Source organism: Python bivittatus, unplaced genomic scaffold (genome assembly GCF_059951505.1).
Source record: "Python bivittatus isolate LINGU-HERP-01145 unplaced genomic scaffold, Pbiv_v1 ctg000080_np1212, whole genome shotgun sequence".
Lineage (NCBI taxonomy): Eukaryota > Metazoa > Chordata > Lepidosauria > Squamata > Pythonidae > Python > Python bivittatus.
This window is the reverse complement of record NW_028277035.1, coordinates 50,663,656-50,688,499: the sequence shown is the minus strand read 5'-3', so window position 1 is coordinate 50,688,499 and position 24,844 is coordinate 50,663,656. Positions and strand designations below refer to the sequence as shown.

General features: G+C 39.6%; 1 protein-coding gene across 2 annotated transcripts in view; it reads right to left on the bottom strand.

Annotated features, from left to right (window-relative positions):
* The window catches only part of TWF2 (twinfilin actin binding protein 2), a 65,519-nt gene that overhangs the window by 20,731 nt on the left and 19,944 nt on the right, over window positions 1-24,844 (bottom strand). For both annotated transcript variants that reach the window (XM_088134045.1, XM_088134046.1), the window contains exons 3-5: window positions 6,313-6,491; window positions 4,259-4,354; window positions 2,022-2,126 (exon numbers count right to left, since the gene is read on the bottom strand). In XM_088134045.1, the coding sequence (XP_087990171.1) occupies window positions 2,022-2,126; window positions 4,259-4,354; window positions 6,313-6,491 (380 nt within the window). The remainder of the gene's footprint in view (window positions 1-2,021; window positions 2,127-4,258; window positions 4,355-6,312; window positions 6,492-24,844) is intronic.

The following is a 24,844-nucleotide window of genomic DNA, read 5'->3' as shown; positions in this document are numbered from 1 at the left end:
CAGCGCGAGGTGCAGCACAAGCACAGCAGGGGCAGGGGTGGCTGCTGCTGGGTGGGGGGGTGCGCGAGTGGCCCATGAGGCATGGTGGGGCCAGGGGTGGCTGCTGCTGGGCAGGGGGGGATGTGTGAGCAGCCCACGAGGTGCAATGTGAGTGCGGTGGGGCGAGGAGTGGCTGCTGCTGGGCAGGGGAGGGTGCAAGTGACTTACCAGAGCGACTTGCAACCTTCCCTGCTGGCTTCCCCATTGACTTTGCTTTTGGGAAGCCAGCAAGGAAGGTTGCAAATGGTGATCCCACGATTGCAGAACACTGCAACCATTGTGTGAGCAGTTGCCAACTGCCCAGATAGTGATCATGTGATTGCAGAGGTGCTGGGACAGCTGGAACTTCGACAACCAGTCATAAGTACCATTTGCTCAGTGCCATCATAACTTCGAACAGTCACTGAATGAGTAGTCATTAAATGAGGACTACCCATAATACTGTGCTATCCTTTTTCATGAATGTTTTAATACAGATTTCATACAGCTGGATTATTTCAACTCTCTATTCTTAGGGTGGGATTACAATCTCAAAACACCAAGCCAATGGATAACTTAGTGTAACACAGTTCCTTCTTTACAGTAGTAGTTTCAATCTTAGAACCTGGATGTTGTTTAAGTGTAACACCCCTCCATCCCAACCAATATTCCCATGACTATAGACGATGGGAACTGTAGCCTAACATCGTCTTGGGATACAAGGTTGGGAACTGTCTGCTTGTTTATGTACAACACCACTTCTATAGCCTTACTTCAATGACTCAAGGCAGTTTACACAGAATTAAAAATAAAACTATTACAACAGAAGAACATGAACAAATGTAGGCCAGTCTACTGTCCACACCAAAAGGTATTTTGTCACATTTATGGATCATGTCACCATGCACCTTATGCAATTGGGAAAATGTTTCCATTCTTCTTTTTCCTCTACTTATGGGCAGCTATCCCACAGGTGAGGAAGGACAGTAGTACGTTTATAAGAAAAAGTGTCTATTGATAGTCATGGCATAATGGCATGGATATTGGACTAGGCCAGTTTAAGTTCCCCCCTAGCCACAGAAACTCTCTCACCCCAACTTTATCTCATTGGGTTACTATTCTAGGGATAAAATGAAGGCAGATCCCCACAGAAGCTAACTTGAGCTCTTGGAAGAAATATATGATATATATCTAACAAATAAATAACTACATAAAAAGCTAAATGTTCAGTAGCTTAAAAATTATACTGCCTGAGTAAAAACAGGAAATCAGTACATGTACATTGTCACTCCTTCATTGCAGGCAGATCAAATGTTATTCCTCCAGCCATTACTTTTGGAGGAAACCCGAGTTCCTCCAGGATTCCGGATAGTGGTATCTGTAACTGGGAAGATTGGCTTTGCCTATCGCTAACTGCCAAGAGTTGTCTGAGATGGGTGATACCAAAATACTTGAAATCAATCAATCAATCAATGAAAACAGGATTACTAAGAAAAATAGGGCCGCCCAAGTATTGCAAATCGCCAACAGGATACTATCTACCTTGGGAATGACAGCCACAACCCTGGGTATTTTCCCCATACAACTATGCTCTGAACTGATCAATGGTGGAAAAGTGAAGAGACCAATTTTCTTCAAGAATAAACAGAACACAGAAGGAAAGGTGATGAGAAAAGAGACAAGGTAGTATGAAACCATCAGTCAGCACATTCCTCTGCCTCAGCAGCTTTTCTCTCCCTTTCAAACACCACGAACTCCCCATTTTCCTAGCCGGAGTGCACAGCTGTTCTACTGGTTACCCAACGGAAGACGGGGACACTCGTATGGCTGCTCTTCAGCCTCCAAAAGCGAAGCGTTATTCCCAATTCCACCTGAATGGCATGCATGATTTTTAAATGACACTATGACCTCTTTTACACTTAACAGCACCAAGGGAAAATTGCAATCAGGAAGAACTGCAGCGTAATCATTTGGATAAGCAGCACAGTGAACTTTCTTCCTACCTCATTGATGCGGATCTGCTGAAGCTCTTGTTCGGCTGCAGTCAGAGGAGCTGGAGCAGAGGAAGAAGACACGTGCTTCTGGTATCCACTAAGAGAGAGGTCCTCCTGTGGTCCAACAGAAAAGCAACAGCAGTAAAAGCATGAAATTGGTTCCAAGTAGAATATGGGGCCCATTCATAAAATGGCTGCCTTAATTGGCCTGGTCAGCCACAAAAGTGCCATTTACTGGAACGCAAACCGGCAAAGTTGTTCTTTACAAACCCCTCCAGCCTTTCAGAAAGTTGTCTATTATTTCAGCTCATCTTTTTTCTTTTGGGGGTGCAGGGGAGAGCTCCAAAAAGAAACTGAACTGTAGTCCTATAATTTTTATTTTGTAAGAAGGCATTTGGGAGCTCTATGAGGACCTGAAGTCTTCTCAGAAATACAAATTATGCTTGAGGTTGGCACTCTGCAACACACTAGCTTCCCATTTATTTTTTAAAATTAAAATATTTTTTAAAAAATCAGATGGAAGTAGGGAGCCTGGGGAACACTGAAGGAAATGTCATTGTAGGCAAGGGTGCCCATGGGCACCACTTTGACAATGTTGCATGATATAACGGTCTACGTGCCATGATCAGTTTCTCAACGGATCTTTCTATATGAACCTCCACTTACTGAGGTCGTCTGAGGTGGTTTGCCTACAGCTGTCCCAAGCTTGCCTTCATCCACTCAGGGTTAGACCTTTTCTGTTTCTGCCCAGACTGGAAGCTTCAGCTGGCACAAAACTTGGCAGCCAAGTTGGTTATGAAAAGAATGTGAAGAGACCATATTTCAATTGTGTTTATTGCCCTGTACTGGCTGCTAACTTGTTTCTGGACTAAATACAAACCACTGGCCATTGCCTTTAAAGCTCTCCATGGCAACAGATATCTGAAAGAATATCTGTTTCAGGATACTCCTCTGTGCTTCCTGAGACCACCTGAGGAGGTTCACCTACAGTGGCCAGGGACTTGACTGGTGGCGACTCAAATGTTTTAAAGATGAATTTTAAGGACCTTCTCTACTACTGCTCTGGATCTTTGAAATGCATTCTCTGCAGAGTTGAGTAGCCCAACACTTTTATTAGCATTTTAAAAGGCCCTCAAAATGTATCTTTATAAAAATCCTTTTAACTATTAATTATTGTTCATTTTATTAATTTTACTGATTTTAGTTCTTTTTTATGGGTTTTAATGCCTTGATTTTATATTTGTTTTACAGTACTGCAAGCCGCCAAGAGACATCCAGTGGCATACTAAGTTAAATAAATATGCAGTAACAAAACAACTCTAGTAGATGGTGGTACAGAGATAGTCCCTTGAGGACCTCACTGACAGAGGTTTGCAGAGAGGTGTTCAGAAGATTTCATTCATAGTATAATCTACCATTTCATGTGCAATGCTGCCCCCTTCTGGCATGTTCAACAAAAGTCACAGGTCTATAAGCATTGTTGCTGGGTTTTCTTCTGGACAGTATGCAAAATGGGCTTAGCTAGCCAAAGTTTATATTGGACAGAATACAAAGCATTTAGGCAACCAGCAATCTAGAGTTCACAGCCAAACAGATGCCAGTCCACACTATGAAGCTTTTCTTTTCTTTTTTATTTATCATGTTATTGCTGTATTTGAATTTGGAGGAAAAGAGATTGGGGCAGGAAAGGGCTTAATTGCAATCCATACATTCCAAATTGTTGTCTTCCAATTTAGTCAAATAATAAAGTTAGAAAAGCTGTCCCAAGACTTTGGGGCCAGACCTCCTCTGAACTGAATATTATAAACAAACAAAATTACCAAGAAAGGACAAAAGAAAAGCAAGCTAGAGACAAGCCATCTTCCACAGGATACAAATGGTCACTTCTGCTCTCGTGACACAAAGAGATCACCCTGTGCACGTTCTCACCTATGTCAACATCTCAAGCCATGTACTATAGTCAAGTCCCTGTGCTCCAACCTCATTTTATCAGGGTCTGAACAGAGCATATACTGAAAGGGTGAATCAGACAGGACTTCTGTGTATCCTCAGATGGCAAAATAGAAGACACAACTGCAGTTTTCTCTTCTATGCAGTCAGAATCCTTGCAGTCTTAAAGCAAGCTGGGTACAGCTGACAAATTCTAGTCTGGCTTCTAGAAGCAGGACTGCAAACAATCACACACAAACCTCAACCGTTACAACTCTGGTTGTTCTGATCTCAGTGGATATGACAAGTTGCCATACCTTTACTGTCCCAAAGAGTTCATCCTTAATGTGTCCTCCTCCAAACTCTTTCTTTACTGTTGCTCGGGTTGCTGCGTAGAGCATCTTGAGTCTAACCTGATTGCACAGAGAGAAAGAGAAGAGAACATGGACTATGGAAAGACATTCACGGCTGCTAACAATCAGAAGTCCAGATCGCAGTAGCTAAAGAAGAGTTGTAGGATTATTTATGGTTCTGAAAGCCATCAGAAAGGACCTTTCATATTTGGAATTACAGGCACTTTTTTACCAATATTTATATCAAAATGAATTTGTTAGCTATGTCTTCTCCAGAAGCACCTTCTAGATGTGTTGAACAACTCCCAAAATTCCCCAGACAGCATGGCGATGCTGAAAATTCTGAGAGCTGAAATTTATACAGTCCTTCCCCCCAGACTGACAAAAGCTGGGCTAGCTTTCAAATAATCACAAATTGCTTAATTCATTATAACAAAACTAAACATGACTGCTATCTGTGGCAAGATGTGTAGCGCTCCAATTTGTCCATCTATATCTCTAAAGGTATTAAAATAAAGTTTAATATTAGTAGATGTTAATGGGAAGTATTTTTCTTTCACTCTGAACTTCATTAAGTAAGCAAGTTAGCCTTCAAATCAACTCTTGGTGACTTCATGGAAGGTCCATGTAGTTTTCTTGGCAGTACTGTAATATGGAAATAGTTGCTATTTCTTTCTTCCCGGTTTAACTTGCAACCCTGGGATTTCCTGGTGATATTTCTCCAAATACCAATGAGGCCTGACTCTCCTTGATTCAGAGACCAGATAAACTTAATTACATGCTGCAACCAACTTGGGCAAACTTCATTACTCCTCATAAAGGAAGTATAATTACAATGTGTTGGATTGATGCCATCATATCATAGGCAGTACTTGTGAAACCTGGAGCTGCCTTTGAAGACCACTCAGAAGCTATTGCTGGTCCATAATGTAGCAGCATGAGCAATATTGGGCACATAAGCCCCTGCTATGTAAGCTGCAGTGGTTATCAGGTGCCTTCCAGATGCAATTCAAGTTGCTGTTTTTCACCTATAAAGCCGTACATGGCATAGAGCCTAGCTATCTGAGGAACCACCTGTCTCCTGCAGAATCTGCCTTTCTGTGCTCTCCAGTAGAGTTGGCTTGCTTCAGGTCCCACCAATATCATCATCTAGTGAACCTTTTCTGTCAGTGGACTTGCCTTTTGGAAGAGCATCTCCCAGAAATTTGTATGGCCCTCACTTGCTTGTCTTCAACTGTTCTCTAAAAACTGGCTCTTCTCCCAGGCCTTGAGTTAAGATGATTGGATGAACCCCTTTAAGCTAGAGGAGGATTTGGAAAGGTGGTTTGAATGGTTATTGTTTTATGGGTATTGTTTTTATGGAATTGTTGTTCTTTTAATTTTGTGAAGCCACCCCAATTATTAGGAGTTGGGTGGCCTTGAAATTTAATAAACAAATAAACAATAAAGCAGTCTTTGCCAATTTAGTGACTTCTAGGCATGTTGGACTTTAATTCTCATAATCAGCTAGTACAATTGTGCGAAACATCTCAAATTTGAATTGTTTCAAATTCAAAATGCCCTGTTTCAAATCTGAAATAGGGAAACATTAGAAACAAGCTGCTTCAGTCATTTGGGGAGTGTTCTGAGTTCCAAATGATCTGTTGAGCTCCAAACACTACCATCAGGATTAAGGCAGCCTGTCTTGAATGAGAAATGCCTGTTCTGCATTTGCAACAACTGCTTCGGAACCAAGACACTTTGTGTACATCATTGGCTATCATGGGCAAACTCTATGCTGACCGGAGACTATGGGAATCCATAACACCTGGAACGTACCTGGGTGGCAATGGATACACTATAGATTAAACAGATGTCACGCGTACGCAACCGCCAACCAAGGAAAATAGAGCAACCTCTGTACTTCCGAAGAGCACTTTCCCTACCTTTTAGCCTTCAGTTTACTATCTAAACTAACTGCAGGGACCTGGGTGTTCTTCACCCTGTATTCTGCGAATGGGAATAAGCTGAAAGCTTACAGGAGAGTTGTCAGGTGACCAGGAGATGAAAAGCCACTCATAGCCCTGTGCATTTTGGGTGTCCAGGCGGTAAAGGATGTAACACGGCTGCAGCTCATCCAGCAGAGGAAGCACAAAGGAATCATAGTCCTTATCCCAGCGCCGAGACAGTTCTTTGGAGGCTCCAAGCACTAACTGTTCTGGAAATCAAGGTAGGGTGAGAGGAGAAAGAATAAATGAGTAAGCAAAAGAGATATTACATTTAATGTAGCGCTATACATATCCGAACTTTACTTAGAATTAGGATGGGGAACCTGAAGTTCTAACTCCCATCTGCCGTAGTCAATTTATCCAGTGGTGAAGGATGATGGGAGTCCAACAATATTTATAGGGCAACAGATTTTCTACCTTTATTCTAAGTAAAGGCTGGGGCACTAACAGACCCCCAAGATTATTTGGAATAGTTCTTGTTTCTTGTTAGGACTGTGAAAACTCTGTGTTTCTTTCCCTGTGTTAGCCCCCAACTTTGAAACACGTTTCCCCTAGAGATATGTTTACCCCCTTCTCCTGTATTTCACAAGACAATTAAACAGTACCATGCCTTTGGCCTGAACTGACTGTAGGTGTTTGTCTTGTGAACGCATGGATCAAATCAATCAAATCTTTTTACGGTCACAGACCAGCATAGTGTATGCATGGATATTATTATATTTTTACTGTTTTGTTAGTGTTCCAATTTAGTTTTAATTCTTGCTTTGTTATTTACTGCTCAAAGTCTTGACTGGTTTGGAACAGAATAGAACAGAGCTTGTTAGCCAAACTTACTGCCAGTTTTCCTGCCACAAAACTTTAATGTACATGTTAATGAAAAAAGAATGAGTGCCAAAAGTGTGTACCAGTACAATGTTCTTAATGATACAGACATTATGGGGATGAATATACAGTCAGGTCCAGAAATATTGGGACATCGACACAATTCTAACATCTTTGGCTCTATACACCACCACAATGGATTTGGAATGAAACAAACACAATGTGCGTTAACTGCAGACTGTCAGCTTTAATTTGAGGGTATGTACATCCAACTCAGGTGAACGGTGTAGGAATTACAACAGTTTGCATATGTGCCTCCCACTTGTTAAGGGACCAAAAGTAATGGGACAGAATAATAATCATACATCAAACTTTCCCTTTTTAATACTTGGTTGCAAATCCGTTGCAGTCAATCACAGCCTGAAGCCTGGAACGCATAGACATCACCAGACGCTGGGTTTCATCCCTGGTGATGCTCTGCCAGGCCTCTACTGCAACTGTCTTCAGTTCCTGCTTGTTCTTGGGGCATTTTCCCTTCAGTTTTGTCTTCAGCAAGTGAAATGCATGCTCAATGGGATTCAGGTCAGGTGACTGACTTGGCCATTGCATAACATTCCACTTCTGTCCCTTCAAAAACTCTTTGGTTGCTTTTGCAGTATGCTTTGGGTCATTGTCCATCTGTACTGTGAAGCGCCGTCCAATGAGTTCTGCAGCATTTGGCTGAATGTGAGCAGATAATATTGCCCGAAACACTGCAGAATTCATCCTGCTGCTTTTGTCAGCAGTCACATCATCAATAAATACAAGAGAACCAGTTCCATTGGCAGCCATACATGCCCACGCCATGACACTACCACCACCATGCTTCACTGATGAGGTGGTATGCTTAGGATCATGAGCAGTTCCTTTCCTTCTCCATACTCTTCTCTTCCCATCACTCTGGTACAAGTTGATCTTGGTCTCATCTGTCCATAGGATGTTGTTCCAGAACTGTGAAGGCTTTTTTAGATGTTTGGCAAACTCTAATCTGGCCTTCCTGTTTTTGAGGCTCACCAATGGTTTACATCTTGTGGTGAACCCTCTGTATTCACTCTGGTGATGTCTTCTTTTGATTGTTGACTTTGACACACATACACCTACCTCCTGGAGAGTGTTCTTGATCTGGCCAACTGTTGTGAAGGGTGTTTTCTTCACCAGGGAACGAATTCTTCGGCCATCCACCATAGTTGTTTTCCGTTGTCTCCCGGGTCTTTTGATGTTGCTGAGCTCACCGGTGCATTCCTTCTTTTTGAGAATGTTCCAAACAGTTGTTTTGGCCACGCCTAATGTTCTTGCTCTCTCTCTGATGGGTTTGTTTTGTTTCTTCAGCCTAATGATGGCTTGCTTCACTGATAGTGACAGCTCTTTGGATCTCATCTTGAGAGTTGACAGCAACAGATTCCAAATGCAAATAGCACACTTGAAATGAACTCTGGGCCTTTTATCTGCACATTGTAATTGGGGTACTGAGGGAATATCACACACCTGGCCATGGAACAGCTGAGAAGCCAATTGTCCCATTACTTTTGGTCCCTTAACAAGTGGGAGGCACATATGCAAACTGTTGTCATTCCTACACCGTTCACCTGAGTTGGATGTACATACCCTCAAATTAAAGCTGACAGTCTGCAGTTAAGGCACATTGTGTTTGTTTCATTCCAAATCCATTGTGGTGGTGTATAGAGCCAAAGATGTTAGAATTGTGTCGATGTCCCAATATTTCTGGACCTGACTGTAAATACCTAGCATTACTCTGCCCACACCTTCATCCCCAAACTTCTGAGGCTTCAATGTTCGGTGGCACTCTCATGAAAATATGGACTTCTCCTTTCATAAAGCACCAAGCACCAAGCCACTAGCTGCTAAGTCAACCTGATGACCCCATCCCTGGCTTTCATATTAGAATGGATCCTGCTCCCTGCTGTTGACGGAATCCACTGCTCTCCTCAACTGGTTCCTATAAGTCTGAAGAACAGTCCAAAGTACAAGGGACTTGTCCTCCCTCCTTCCCCAAATTGTATTAATGGCAGACTGAGAATTTCAAAATAAAAACAACCCCTCGAATAAACGCTATTCTTTCTTTTCAGACAGTGCTTATGCTTATTAGAGTTGTAATGCTTCAAGAAGTGCTTTGGACCATAAAAAAAAAAAAGATATAGTTCCTTTAACTTAAATGAGGGGTTCCTCAAAACAGAACCATCCTTTTTTTGCATGGAAGATTAAAAAAAAGAAAAAAAATCATAATCTGGCGATCCTAATAGGTTACAAAAATAGGTTTCTCTACGATTCTGGGCCATTTCTTAGCAAAAGAGCACAAACTTTTTTGAATGCTACACAGGGACCACCACCAGAATGAACATTCCATTCATTCATTCATTCATTCATTCATTCATTCATTCATTCATTCATTCATTCATTCATTCATTCATTCATTCAATCCATCTCACAAAAGTGACTCTGGGCAGCATACAAGGATTAAAACAACAGTTATAAGCAATGACCCATGATGCCCAAGATAAACAATATGTTCCAATCAGAAAAACCAGATCAACAGCAGAGCTTGCCTAACCTCTTGGCTCAAATGACTACCATTAAAGCACAGGGCAGGGAGTTTCTCTGCTGAGACCTCGAAGGACCAGTTTTATCCAATGCAAGTGATGGTTTTATCTAGCAAAAGCTTTTATTCAATATAAGTAACCTTCAAATTTATTGTTTGTTGAAGGGAGGGAGGGAGGGATATCCTGTTTCTAGATTTCTATAGGAAGTATGGGCCACACCTAGTTGGGATGTCCCATGTGATTATTCTAACTAAAAACACCAGTTCTTAATCTAAATATTTTAGCCATAATTCTTCCAGGAACCACTTGGCAACTGTTGTGTGTGAGTGAGCAATATCTGTCTGTTGCATCATCTGTTTATATTACTACAGTTTTCTAAGATGACAAGATTGGGCAGTGTGTTTTAGCAAGCATCAGATCTTATGATAACTCATTCTCCTATTTCTTCCTAATAAACAAAATATGAAAACGAAGTCAAAAAGGTCAAAGAGTTTGCCAGAATAACCCCTACAGCAATTTTTTACTTGATGTATGGATAACTCCCTGCCATTCTTAAGAAACTTGATCCACCTTGGCCCTTTGACTCCTTTATTTATAGTAAAATCTCTTGCTCCTTTTCTAAAGTATTGTTCTGCCTCCCAGAGTTTCACAAAGTGAGCAAATGGGAAAATGGAAGCGTGTGGGCATTACTGTAAGAGCCTCTCCTCGCTTTCATCTAACTGTGGCACCACCACACCCTGATAACTTCCTTTTCTGCCTTCCTCTGGACCGCACACCTTGAAGTTGCCAAGTTGAAAAACACTGATTTAAAGCATCCTTAGCTGCAATGGTGCTAACATAGAGCTTTCTCCGCTTATTCCATTTCTCCCCCACAGACTCAATCTTTACTGACCATTGTGTTGGGGCACTGTCAGGTGAGCCCTGGCAGTGGGACCACCCTAGGAGCTACTGGGCACTTCTGGCTAGTGCAAGCATGCCTCTTCCATTCGGGCTCCTGGGCACCCTCCTCCAGGGACATTCTACTTGGGCGCTGGGGTAGATGGATTAGTTCAAACCAGGCTCTCCCTGTACCCAGGTGGTCAGGCTGAACAGCAGCTGACCAGTGGTAGCAACAGGGGCTGTACAGTGAGGCAGGAGATAGACTGTTATTGGGCTGTTGTTTGGGCTGCTTCTGAACACAGGTTTAGCCTTTTCTGGAATAGCACCCAACCCCTGTTTAAAAGGTGCCTATCAGTTACTCTGTTAAAAAGAATGTTGAACCCATTTCTTTTGAATGCACGTGTGCAAAGTACTTGCACAAAATCACAGAAATTGCTTAGCCATCTGTCAAAACTCACCTCCTTCCCCAGCCCCAGCCCCAGCCCCAGCCCCAGCCCCAGCCCCAGCCCCAGCCCCAGCCCCAGCCCCGATTAAGAAGAGCAACTGCTGGCTGATCCTGCGCTGTGCATAAGGACACATTGTTTGTTGCCATCATGTCTTTGGCAGGATAAGGACTGCCAAGGAACAGCAAATGCTATGATGGTATAATTTTCTGCAGCTCAAGGACTGGTTGGTAGCACTTTAACTTGGCTGTGGGGAAAGTCCTAAATCAAGCTACAAGAAAGGCCCGGAAAATGTCCACTCCCCTCTAGTATTAGTCCTGCCAATCCAGGGCTGCCAAAAAAAAACGTTTTGCTGCCATCTAGTAGCTATCCAGATTTTGATAGTCAGATATAAGTCAAATAACAGTAATCTAGTTGTTTCATTTATCATTTCTTTAAATGGCAGCAAAAATTTAACCATATCATCAGTAGTGTTGGGGAGTGGGGCAAAAAAAAAAAAAAAAAAGGTAGATAGTAGAAGCCTAACTGGGGTGCAAGTCCCATTCCTTTTGTACATGTGGACATCACAGATATTGCCTATTTTGACAATCTCCCTCACAGATGCCGCTTCAATTTTCACAGCTTGTACTTTTTCCTTCTGATTTCCCCTTGGCTTTACTATTTACAATTTGCACAGTCATGAGAGTGCCTTTGATGGTGGACCGCAGTGCATGAAAACTTGGGCCACAAGAAATCTTCAAATATTCCACCATTGTCTTTGCTTTCATTGTGTTGATCAAACTCATACACTGATTGGAAAAAATGGGCAAATATAGTCATTTAAACTTACAGACCCTAATTCATTCTTGGCCCTTCACTTAAAAGCACAAGAACATTTGCTCATCTCCATAAATGCACAGATTATTTGTATTTGCAGAACACTGAATGATGCGCTTTTAAATCTTGCTCTGCTTGATTTGTCATCGCAGAGAAATGACAGTCAACGTGACCATAGTTTATTAGCTGTGGGAAGCTTTTTGTTGTGTGAGAGCAATCCACCAAATATCCCTACAGTCTGAATAGGGTATGTCCAAGAAGGTTGCACCATATATTCAGAATGAAAAGGTTTGGTTTCAAGTCTCATCTGACAGTCTGAGATAGCAGTCACGTTATGGATAACTTCATCCCACTGTAATGCAGGAACTCAAAAACAAATACCATCCTTGTAACTAAACAACCCAAAGAATGCAATGACCTGGGGAAACAAAACAAAGCCAAGATGATTCAATTTGCATACTTCGTTCTTTTCAAACTAAGGTTGTGAAGGGTTCAACTGGCCATAAAAGTGCCTCTAATCAAAATAGGCAACACATTTTAAAACAAAAGCATTTTCACTGAATGCTTATAAAAACTATATTCAAGCTTTTCCCAAGGCTATGATAGAAATACATAAGCTTTTTTCAGGCACATGTCTGTGGAAATCAGATGAATGTATTACCATGAATCTATAGCATTCTCCTTCTCAGTCTAACTTCTGCCAACCCCTTTGCCTAATTGGACCCCTGTGACCCTTTTTCTATAAAGTAATTTCATTTACACTCCAAACTGAAAAAGACCTAGCTGCATCACCTGTGTTCGATAATGTAGAGATTCTTTATGTTCTCTGCGAATAAAGGAAACACAGCAGCACATCACCAGCAGTTAAGAAAAGAGCTTGAACAGCCAACACCTGTGGCTTTTAAAAACTCTTTAGTCGTGTTATAGCTGTTACCACAACACAATGCTGCTGACAGTAATGTATGTCATAGCAAGGATTCCCATTACACTAAATTCCACTCACTTACTTGATTTAAGTCTCTGATTTCTAGAGAATCTTGCTGCTTGTTATAAAATTTTCAGATTATTCCATATCCTCAAATCATACAAAGACATACCAGGGATTGGTGTATAACAGTCCACCAACACAGCATTGTCTTCTTTGATTTCAGTCACTCTCCAAAGGTTTGTGACAAAATAGATAATTCTGCCTGCTTCACTTTTTCTTATGATGATGTGTTACGTTTTTACTCCACCTTTCCTTTAGAAGTTCAAGTTGGTATACAAAGCATTCCCTCCCCCATTTTCTTCCCCGCAACAATGATCTGATTAGGGAGACTGGATTAAAGGATGGTGACAGGCCAAAAGTCACCCACTTTTGGGGAGTCCTCCCAAGTCCAGCACTTTAATTACCACACTATACTATTTTCCATAAATATTAATGGTTATGTTTTCAGATGTAAGCTCATTCAATCGTTTTTGCAGACTCCCTTGAATCCTGGATGAAAGTGAATGTAAGTGAAAAACTCAATGCATTTTTACATGTATTTTTCTAATATACTGTATACTTTTTGTTGCACTTCTCCTTAATATTGACTTTCAAAAACTCTTTGCACACATGCCAGATTCCGTTTTCCCCAAGGCATATTTTAAAATATGGAGACCTGGATAGGTATTACAACATTTAGAGAAATACAAACAGCAAAAAATACTTTGATATGTACAGTAGGTTTCAACTCCTAGAATCCTCAGTAGTAGCCATGCTGTCTGGGAAAGTGAAATACATACTTTTGGAAGTTGTAAACTTTAGTGACACCAACTTAATTCTGCCTTCCTTTTTAAAATTGGCAGGCTTATTCCTCAATGTTTTTAACACAACAATGTACTTTGCCCTATCAAAGAACTCCAGGAATGGAAAAACTCTACCATTTGCTTGCTGCTGATCTTTCAGAGGTTCCCTTTGGTTGGTTTATTGCGATGACTCTTCACCTAGGTTCACACATCATGCATGACATAATTACTTTTACCCGTGGTTAAAATAAGCCATAAAAATGCTAACTTCTAAATCATGGCTTGTAAAGCTGGGATCACACATCTCGCTAAATCATCTAAGAAACTCTTGATGGCTTTAATTCTTCATCAACTGCAACTAAATCCTCTCATCCTAAAAAGTGGCATTTGTTTTATAAAGTTACTGTTTATTTGGGCTTATGAATTATTGCTCACACTATCTAATACTCAGAAGATCAGTCAATCCAATTAAGGCAGGACCATACATTAAAAAAAAAATAGCCAAATCTCATACACACACATACCTCTTGCACATAATGTGCCCTTTATCAATACCTATCTAACTTGCACACCTACACTGGGTGAGTATGTCATGGGAACAACTGTGTTTCTTATTAAGTGAACAGTGAAGTGCTTGATTATTTATCCACTTTCATTGTGAATTCTTCTTCTTTATTTGGCAGCAACATTTTATAATCTCTACCATAGCCTAGCTTTAGCTCACCTCCTTAGCCTAGCAACTCTTTAAATTCTTTACCTATGCCTTTTCTATCTTAGATGAGTAAGATTAGTAAAGCCATCTCTCTCTCTCTTTCTCTCTCTCTCTCTCTCTTTTCTATTATTATTCACATCCATTTTCCAGATCCATCCTAGCCACCTCTTTTGAAGAGGCTCTTTGCCATCTTTCTCTCTCTTGGTAGTATCTTAGTAGCTGTTCTGGACATAACTCTCTCTCTGATGTTTTGGGCTCCAGCTGAGAGCCCAACTGGAAAACTACTGTTTGATTGACACAAAAGGACAGTCAGGGCTATTTTTACAATCTTTGCTCCACCTGCCTTCTTTGCTCCTTCTCTTGCCTTCTTCCTGCAGGCCTCTCTTTTCCCTTCCTCCTTTTTCTATCCAGCCATCCTTTGAATCTCAAGTGCTGACTAGTTTCCCTTCTAAGGTAGCCTCAGGACCCTGCTTTCAAGGGTCCAGCCCCTCCCCTTCCCCATGCCTATGTGCAAATCAGGGCAGGTGGCATTGCTGCCTGAGCCAGCCTCCCACCACGTGGCAAAGAAAGAGAAGGAAGGAATAAAAATGGAAAGTTTCAGGTGCACTGAACCACCAACATTAGAACATGAAGCAGGAGCACTAGGAAGAGTCAGGCAAAGAACCCTAAGGGCAACTAGGCTGTTTTGCAATTATGACACTTTGCTTTTCTCTGTTTTGCTAGGGCTCCTTTGAGGCAAATCCATAGAAGTTATTATCCTACTAGCCTTGATGTGCATCTGTTAATTATTTGTAAGTTGCTTGGAGGAAACTGAATCATCCCAGGAAGGCAGCTAGGCAAGCTACGCTTTGCAGGCCTGAGCCCAACTAAGTTCTCCTGGAGTCAGATTCCTACGCTTGCATTATTTACTGAAGATGCACGAACTGTCACTTCTTTCAGTTTAGGACTGGAATTCAGCAAGTAACATTAAGGAATCTCCCGGCAAATGAAAGAAGTATACTGTAACGTTGACAATGAAGTAAGTGTAAACTTTTTCTTATGCAACAGTGATGCGGTGGTTAACTTGTTTATTTGCAAAGTTTATGAAGCTATTACGACTTTTTTCCCAAATTAAAGATTAAGTCTTTACCTTTCTGACCTACTTCCATTAGCATTAAGGCAATAGCAGAGTGAACCAAAAAAAAGAAAAATATTGCATGGCCAAATCCTAGAATCTCCAGGAAAAGAACACCTGTGCTCTGACTCTAAATGTCTGCAAACCCAAGATTTGTGCTGCTAAACCCAAAGAGAAGTTGTCTTTAGATCCTGCTGCTCAACACAGCAAAATTTCAGAATTTACAGGCAGAGCAGATGTGCAGGGAAGTCATTGGGTCAAGATGAGACATTATGTAGTATTGGTCACTCCACAGTCCTCATCTCTTTAGAAGAACCTGGTCTATGGAAAATTGCAAAAAGAGTATTTTCTCTTTTCATTTACTTTTTATTTACACATTTTTATTCTACCTCAATCAATCCGCTCTATCCCTTTTAATCAATATTGCATTTGAACAGGGTTAAAAATAAATAAATAAATAAATAAATAAATAAATATGGTTCTGAGAAAATAAATATAGCAAAGAGGCAAAACCTTAAAACAACAATGCTCAAGATATTGGAACTACCCTATAGGAACTTTAAAGCAGGGGAAATGGCACATTCCCTGATAATCCATTGCCAATGTCAACATATGAAAAGAGTTTGTCAGAGAGTAGCAGTTCAAATCTATTCTTAGTGAGTCAAGAGATTGCAATTTTCTGGCGACAATTCAAACAAAATGTCATTTTGTCTCCATTTAGTCTTCTTTCTACTGGGATATTATATCCACAGAAACAAGATAAACACCTACGTTCCAGCCATTAACACCATTCCTAATATATATTGTGATTTATTAGCTTCTCTTTATTGACCATTGACTGCTATTTGGTACCACTGTAAGTGAAGTTAGGTCTCCCCCAAGTCCTCCTGCTGACTTTATAGAGAGGTCCATATAGTTTCTTTGGTAGCTACATGGAAGTGGTTTGTCACTATCTTCTTCTTGAAGGTTTTCTCAGCTGACCCTTCAGGCCTGGGAATCCCAGAGTTTCTCATCCAGTCAGGCCCAACCTTGCTTAGCTTCTAAATTTAAAACTCAAATCACTCTGATAGTTATCAGTTGAGAGAAGGTGATTAAGATCTGTGACAAGCAGAAGCACAGATAGAAAAGCAACGTAATTTAACCTAAGCTTGTTTCTTGCCCTTTTAAATGACTTTAGTGTTATAATATAGCTTGTACGGTGGGGAGGAAGTGTGTTGTATTTTTAGCTTGTAAATCAGTTCTGTATACAGGTAGTCCTTGTTTAGCAACTGCCTCTCTTAGCAACCGTTTGCAGTTACGATGGTGATGAAAAAGTAACTTTGCGACCAATCCTTGCATTTATGACCTTCACAAGTCCATAAAATAAAAGAAAGCTGAAGTATGATCATAAAATTGTGATGTTTCACTTAGCAACTGCTTTGCTTAACAACCAAATTGCCGGTACCAATTGTGGTCATTAAACAAGGACTCTTATTCTTTTTTTTTTTTAATAAAATTTTTTATTTTTTACAACAAACACAAAACATACATAAACAAACAAGAACATAGAAAAGCATAAAAAAAAATCTTCCATTTTATACCGTGTGTCAACCCGTTACCAACTCGTTGGTGCCCCTTTCATAATCTTAAATTCTCATATCTATTCAAAATATACTTGTATACTCATCAATTAACAATTATTAATCATTCATAGCTAGTCTATAGAATCATTTATTACAAGAAATTTTAACTTTCAATAGGATTAGTAGTACATTTTCATCTATCGATTATATGTGTATATATATAATAATTGATATCAAATTTCTATTGTAAAATTTCCTAATCCATTACATTACTATATTTTCTCATCCAATCATTAATAAAACAAATCCCGTGTCATATAAAATTACTTATCTTCTTATTCTAATTTCAAATCTCAATTTAACTCATCTCTGCACATTCCATAATTTTCAATAACTTCCTCCTGCATAGGTACTTTTTCATTCTTCCAATTCTTAAAAGTTACAGTTCTAACCACTATCAAAACATACTTAATTCTTCACTACATGTTTCAACAAAAATGTCTCTAGTCTAAAATCTATATGTTACTATATGCAACCATGTATAAATTTTAGTCTAATCTCTTAAAACATTTATGATCAAATACAATTTTTAACTATATATCTCAGTTTTATACTTTATTCCAGCACTTGCATAATTTTAAGTTTACCCTTTTCATTCAATATCCCAAAACATCTAGCTGTTTATTCCTTTTTCTATATTATTGGATAAGAGAAAGCAATAATAAATGTCCTTTCAAACATTCTGCTTTTTGAAGCTTCTGTCAGTTCCATCATTGTTGTATTCCCCTCATTTTTTCTTTAAGCATCTAAAGTAGTTTCTTTCAATATTGTTTTACTTCTTCTTTTTATACATTCTCTTAGTACGATTTTCCATTATAATCTTGTATAATCTTTTTCTCACCCTCAGTACCAAGAACAAGTCTGTCCCTCTTCATTTATCAGTTGATAAACCCTTTTAATTCTCAATTTATAAGCCTCAGAATAATTCTGTTTAATGTCTCTGATTTCTTGTGCTATTTCTTCCTTTTCCATTGATCCCATTTTATGTTTAATTAAGTCCATTTTAGCTTTAATATCTTTTTTTCTTTTTTTTGCAGGAATTTCTGCAGCTCTTCTTCCAGTTTTTTATAATCATCCTTGATAGTTTAAAAATCTTTTTCTGCATTGTGTTTCTCTTTTTTAAAGAGAAACTTTAAAATCTTTTTTTTTAAATTTCCCTTTTTAGTGGAATTGGCAAGATGTTTTTTCTTGTAAAAAAAATATATTTTTAATTGGACTGGCTTTTTCTTTTTAATACTCAATAATTCTTTATTTTAAGCCTCTTTTTTGACTAAGATTTCTTTATTGTTATAAGAAATTTATATTTTTTGATTTTGAAATGGGGAAAGTGGAGTTAAGAGAAAGTAAATGAAAGAAAGTTGCACTGCCATCTAGAGGCTTGATATAGTGCCTTTTTTCTTCCATTGTGACGCATGCTCAAGGACCCTGGGCTTTCTAAAAAGATAGTGGGATGTGCATGTTTATACAGGTGCCACCCGAATAACTATAACAAGAAAGTGGAGTTGAAAGCAACTTTGAAAATATCAAGATGGAAAGTTTGAGTTAGTCACAAGAGCCTTGATTAGTGGCAGTAGCTCTTCTTTCTGCTAGAAGCTCTGCTTTGCTCTCTATTCCCCCCCCCCCAGTTGGATTTTTAAAGAGATCCAGCCTTCCCTCTCCTCTTTTTTTTTTTTTTTGCTTTTTTTTCTCTTTCTCTCGGCAAGAATAAAGATAAAGAATCCTTTGACTCAATGAAGGTTTATACAAGATAATAGACTATACGAGAAACAAGGACTCTTATTCTTGATTTAGCTCTACAAATGTTACTCTTTGGCTTATGAGTTAAGTAACCCCCACTGGAGAGGCATTCCCCAGGTTTCCTTACGGCTCCCCTCCACCTCACAATGATGCTATATGTTCAACCCTCAGATCTGTATAAAGATTAAAGAGATGCCCATCCTACCCACAGGTTAATGTGGCAAACCAGGGAATGGCCTTAATCAGCAGAATGGTCATATTTCCTATAGAGCAGAGAGACTTCCTGAGTCACAGCACAGATACGAGACACAATCTCTAGTTTGTACACAGCACTATCCTGGGCTGGCAAAGTTTCTTTGAAGTCCAGTTCAACTTCTAATCATGTAATTATATGGAAGCCGTTTGCTCTTCCTATTTCTGGGATGCATCTTTGACTCTTTCAACTAATTTATAGCCCAGATATTCCCTAAAAGTCTGCCATCCATGTACTAACTGGGTGTGACCTTGCTTAGCTTCCTTGTTGGAACCAGGTAAAACCAAGAAAGTCCTTCCCTTAAGGGATCTGTGGAGCCTTCTTCCTTATATGTGAAGTACTGTAGTACTGTGGAAATCCAAGTCTAACTTGGGACTATTCCAACTCCAGTATGAGGTGCTAAACTATGATTGATTGTCGAGCGTAAACAGAATAAAAGGAGCCTGCAGGGCAGATTTCAGAATCTCACTGGGCATATATAGAGCTGCACAGCTGGAAGCATTCCCTCTGGCATATAACCAAACCAAAGCATTTATCCCCATTTTTAGATTTACCTGACTGACTTCAAGTTTCTGCTCTGGCCATACAACACAGGTAAGCTAAGGAATCAGCTGAAACTATGCGTGCTGCTTGTCAAGCATATGTTGTAAAATTCTGTATATGCGAACTATGCTGTTCAGCTATTGTTTCTCCAGGGGGAAAATGTTTCGTTTTGAGTGAAAATGAACTCTTCCTTCCTGCCTAGAAGAGGGAGTTCAAACTCTCTTCAAAATGAAAAAGAGAACTGTGCAGTAGACCTCAGATACTGAACTCTTCTTGAATGCTAATGGGCCAGTGAGAAGCAAGCAAGCAAATCAAGTTGAAGAGTAGATCAATACTCACTTTCTCCCTTCACCCAGGCCAGATGAACAACAATAGTTTAATTAAAAAGAATTCTAAAACAGGATTGTTCAGTTTGGAAAGTTCTTTCCACAGAGTTTTGAGTCTCTTTTCTATTATCGCTCTGGATAGCTTTTATAGCCCTTATCTACAGTTCTTTTAGTTATATGGTCTTAGCTCTTTCACAACCTGCACAGTTCTCTCCTGACACTACCATCACCATAACATCGCCCTCAGGTACTGCCAGTCCCCACTCCTTTCAAAACCTATTTCTCATCATTCAAACTTTCTGAGGAATGGAGGGCAGCCAATTCCTCTTTGAGATCAACACTGACTCTGTGATTTACCACGCTCTACAGATTACAGATACTTCTTAATTTGACACAAGTCTTTCCAATCTCTGGGCCACAGATAAACTTTGTTACTATACAGCAGACACGCCTTAGCCTTTTGGCTCAGAGAAGAGGCATTTTTTTTTCAGAACAGAAAGAGGTGAAATAACTAATCTTATTGAAATCATGGAAGGAAAAAAACTTCAAATGATCTAGTCATAAATTGCATAAATCCAGGGACTCGGATATAACTGCCAGGCATCTGTTTTTCTAACTATATCACAGACATAGTGAGATGCAAGATTAAGTCCTAGACTTCAGTAACATACTTCTTCTCCCTTCCAGCCGTCCCCACATCTCCCCCCAAAAAGCTACATCAAAACATCTACACAATACATTGGCTAAAAAAATGGACCAATAGCATGGGATTAATTGTAAAATGAATGCCCGAAAGTCTCAGTTTATCTTACATTTTCTGTTTCTGGGAGTGATGGCCAAGCATTCAGTAATCACACATGAAATGTACATATTTAGGCCACGTATGGATTAATTTTTCTCAGATATGTTCCAGGCATTCACTACTATACTATACTAAGAAATAGCAGATCACCAAATTGAATGTTGGCACCTTCCACCTATATCAGGACTGGGACTACCATTCCCATAAAAGCATTTCGCTTCTATGATTGTGGAAAAATGTTAGAGGCTGTGTAAAGCTTTGGAAGAGAGGCCTCCGCATAAACCTATCTTCTTGCAAACGCCAGATAATATATCTCCACATGAAGAGGAAACCTGTTTTATTGCTGGCTGAAGACCTGCAAGTTCCACCCTTTTCAACAAAGGCACATACAGATGGTGACCTTGCAGGCAATAATATTTTAATTCCAATCATTTAGATGACCCTGACATTTGAACTTTTCCAGTGTCTATGGTTTTTTAAAACCAATTGTAGTTTCTTTTTAAAAATCTAAAAATATTTTCTTCAGAAGCAAGACACTGTAACAAAACAAAAGACGTATTTTGGGTAAGCCTTTGGACAAATGACAGCGGTACCTAAAAAAAAAAAAAAAAAAAAACTTCCAAAGATTTTTAAAAGGAAAGAAGGAAACCATGTATGTAACACAGCTTTGCCTTGCCAGCTTTGCTCTTTATTTAGAAGAGATGCTTCTGAGGGGATTTTTACCAGTCTAACGATCTGCTTTCAGAAAAAGATACATATAACCAGATTCTTTAATCAGAATCAAACAACGTACAAGAGAAATGTTGGCTTCTCTAGCAAACTTAACCATTTACACCAGTGAATATGTCTACACAGCTATTGTCTTGTCTTCTGGAATACAGTGCAGAATAGAAGAGGCTAGAATTTGCATAAATAGTTGAATGGAATGGTTTTCTTCTAGCAGGAGTGCAGCATGTTAGCAAAAGTGGAGAAAGGTACGGCTAAAGAAGAAAATTTAAACACTTTTCTGAATGTCTTATAGGGCAAGCCTGCAATAGCAAATTCAGGTCCCACTGAATTTTGGGGAACCTACCCTCATGAAACCAGTTATAGGCATTGAATCTAAGTCTATCATTGAATCTAATAGGTGAGAGTCCTCTCACCTATTTATTCAAACACTGGGATCCCAGCATAGGAAGAATGCCAGTTTCACTGATGCTCACTGTAACATTTGTCACCTGTCTTTTCTTGCCAGGTACCTTCTAAATGACTGTAATTTCCAGAATGCCCAGCCAATCTTGGAAGGCTGGTATATACTTTATCCTCATCTAGTGGGTAAACAGTATACAAATGCTGCTAACCCAGGCACTTCAACTCTTTACTTAGCATCTGGCACTTGGCACTCACCATATTTCTGCAGTAAAAGTAGCAATGAGCTATATTCCTAAAAGCCATGCCACAGAAACTCATCTGTGGAGGACTGTCAGAAAAAGACACTAGCAGGAGAACAACTGGCTTCCAGCATTCTCACTGAACTGTGGTTGCATTTAACCTTTTCCTGTCAATTTTCTTTGCTAAAAATAATGTTTTGAAGATTCCTTTCACAACCGGTGTTTCCTTGGGAAATTGGTATGTTATCCATAAGAAGCAATGAATGAGAACAAAGAAAGTTAGCATAACTTTTTAAAAGAGAGGGGTGGACAGACTTTTGAGGTTGATTCTCAAAGATCTACCCCTCCTTTCAAGACAAGTCATTCAAGGCAGGGGTTTTCAAAAGTTTTCAGCCCATTGAACTTGTTAGTTGAAAAAAAAAATCTCAGATCCCCTGATCAAGAGGCAAAATGATGGGTTGTCATGAGCACAACATCTCCCCTCCTCCCGGAGACACTCTGAATCTCAGCTCTCCTTAGAAAAACTGCTATGGACTCGCCTGCAAGTGATTTTTCCCCCCTCACGGAACCCCATCAAGTTCCACAAGGACACTGTTTTAAAAACTCTGATTTATCCAACTGAAGGCTAGGAAAATATGATAACCACCCCCCTCCCCCAACCTAGTAGCCATTAGAACTTCATTCCACAGAAATAATTTTTCTGGAGCAGCTCTTGTTACTGATACAACTGCCAGGAACTGCTGAAATGACTCTGAATTCCTTCAACACTCTCTGTGAGCCAGGAATGGAAATCACTTTGAACCTGTTGCTGTGCTGTATGGGAGTCAGCTGTTATATTTTTAATGCCCATCAGATGGTTTTCTGATGTTTCTCAAAGCCAGGACTTGTTCCTTTCATTAGAATTCTTTCTATCCAACCAAAAAACAACCAAAGCAGGGACTGAGAAGCATCTAAATTCTTAAGTGGCTTAATCATGATTTGGAAATGGATAGTAAGCTGATAATGGCAAACAGAAAGTTTAAAATATAGAACTGTCCTGGCTTTGATTAAAACAAAAACAAAACTGAAAACTTTTCTATCCTTACATGTATACTATAAAAATATATGCCCATTAGATGGGGTATAGTTTTCACTGAAATATGTCAATTTTCATCAACAGCCAAGGAAGTTCAGAATATCTCCTGAACATCAAAATAATACCTGGAGGAGCGACAGGTGCTCTGGGTGGTCCTGCCCCTGCCACCAGGGTCTCCCCACAAGTGGAAGAACTCCATGCTTGCATGTCAGTACATGCACCAACCCTCCTCTCACAGCAGCCAAACACACAAATGACAAGGAGTCACAGGCAAAAGTCCCACTGATAGAACACACAACTAACTTGAAAGACCCCATAAGCTCCTTCATACATTCATTCCACATAGGGGAAGTTGTCTGAAACTCCCCCACTCCTTGTAAAACTAGCATGAAGCAAAAATAAGCTCCAAAGAACATGGATAATTGCTGCATGTTCAAGACAACTACAAATTATACTTTTCTTAAGGTCATTAAAAAAATAATTCATGTTAGATTAAAGCAGCATTTGTGTTATAATAGCAACAGTAGATTCCTTAAGCCAGTCCCAGTCAGCTCAATCATAACAAGAGGGCAAAATCCTTAAACAACTTTTTTGCTCATCTTCCTTCCATATTATTAAGAATCTCTAAAACCGACCCTGATTTATGTGTCTGTCCCCTTTAAAAAATGGTTAAGATCCTCTCAAATCCAGACAGACTTTTTGGTGATATATGCAGTTTTCCTGGCAGTACCATTTGCCACTGCCTTCTTCTGGAAGTTTTTTCAGTGTCCTAATCTCACCTAGGGATTCCCAAGCAGTCTCTAGACAAGTTCTTACCCTGTTTAGCTTCTGAGCTCACCCAAGGTTCGCTATGGCTGCCACTTCCTGTGGCCTGTCCTCTCTACTATTATTCTCAATATTTGTCCTCTATCTACATTGACCCTCATATTATCTGTTCACCAAATATAGATATTAGAAAGACTCATGATTTAAATTCCTTTTACGTCAGCGCCCCATAAGCCCTCAGGTTTTAAGGTGGCACGTCACATAGATAAAAATACCTCATTCACTGATAGCTAAGAAAACTTCCTAGGCTGCATTCACAGAAATGCATCTACTTGTTCTAAATAGCTTTAACAACCACATTGGCTACACTGAACGGAAGGCAAATGCATGTTCTATCTGAGCTTCAGATAAGGTCTTCACCTTCTAAAGACTGTGCAACTGAAGCACTGCCTAGATTTTTCCGACTTAGTAATGGGATGAAAGTTCTGCCTTCTTTGCAAAATCCTGTTCCACGAAGGAGTGTGAAATTTCACCTACTTTTTGTAGGGCCAGTAAGTTACGTGGAGAAAGATCTGAAGCTACAGAATTGCCATCATTCCTAAGCCAATGGGTAAGCTTAAACAGGTTTAAAATAAGGGTGGAAAAGAAACAGGGGACTGATTTAATTTGGGTTTCTTGGACACATAGGTAAATTGAAACATAATCACCTTTAGATATCATGGCTTAAAATATATTTATTTATTTATACATCACATTTATATAGCCACCCATTTCACACAAAGTGACTCACACAAATATATATTAGGGAAAGGTATACAAAAACTAAAGGCATTAATTAAAATAACATACAAAAATACATATTAAAATAACTTGCAAAAATATATTGGGTAGAATTGGATACCACAATATGTATATT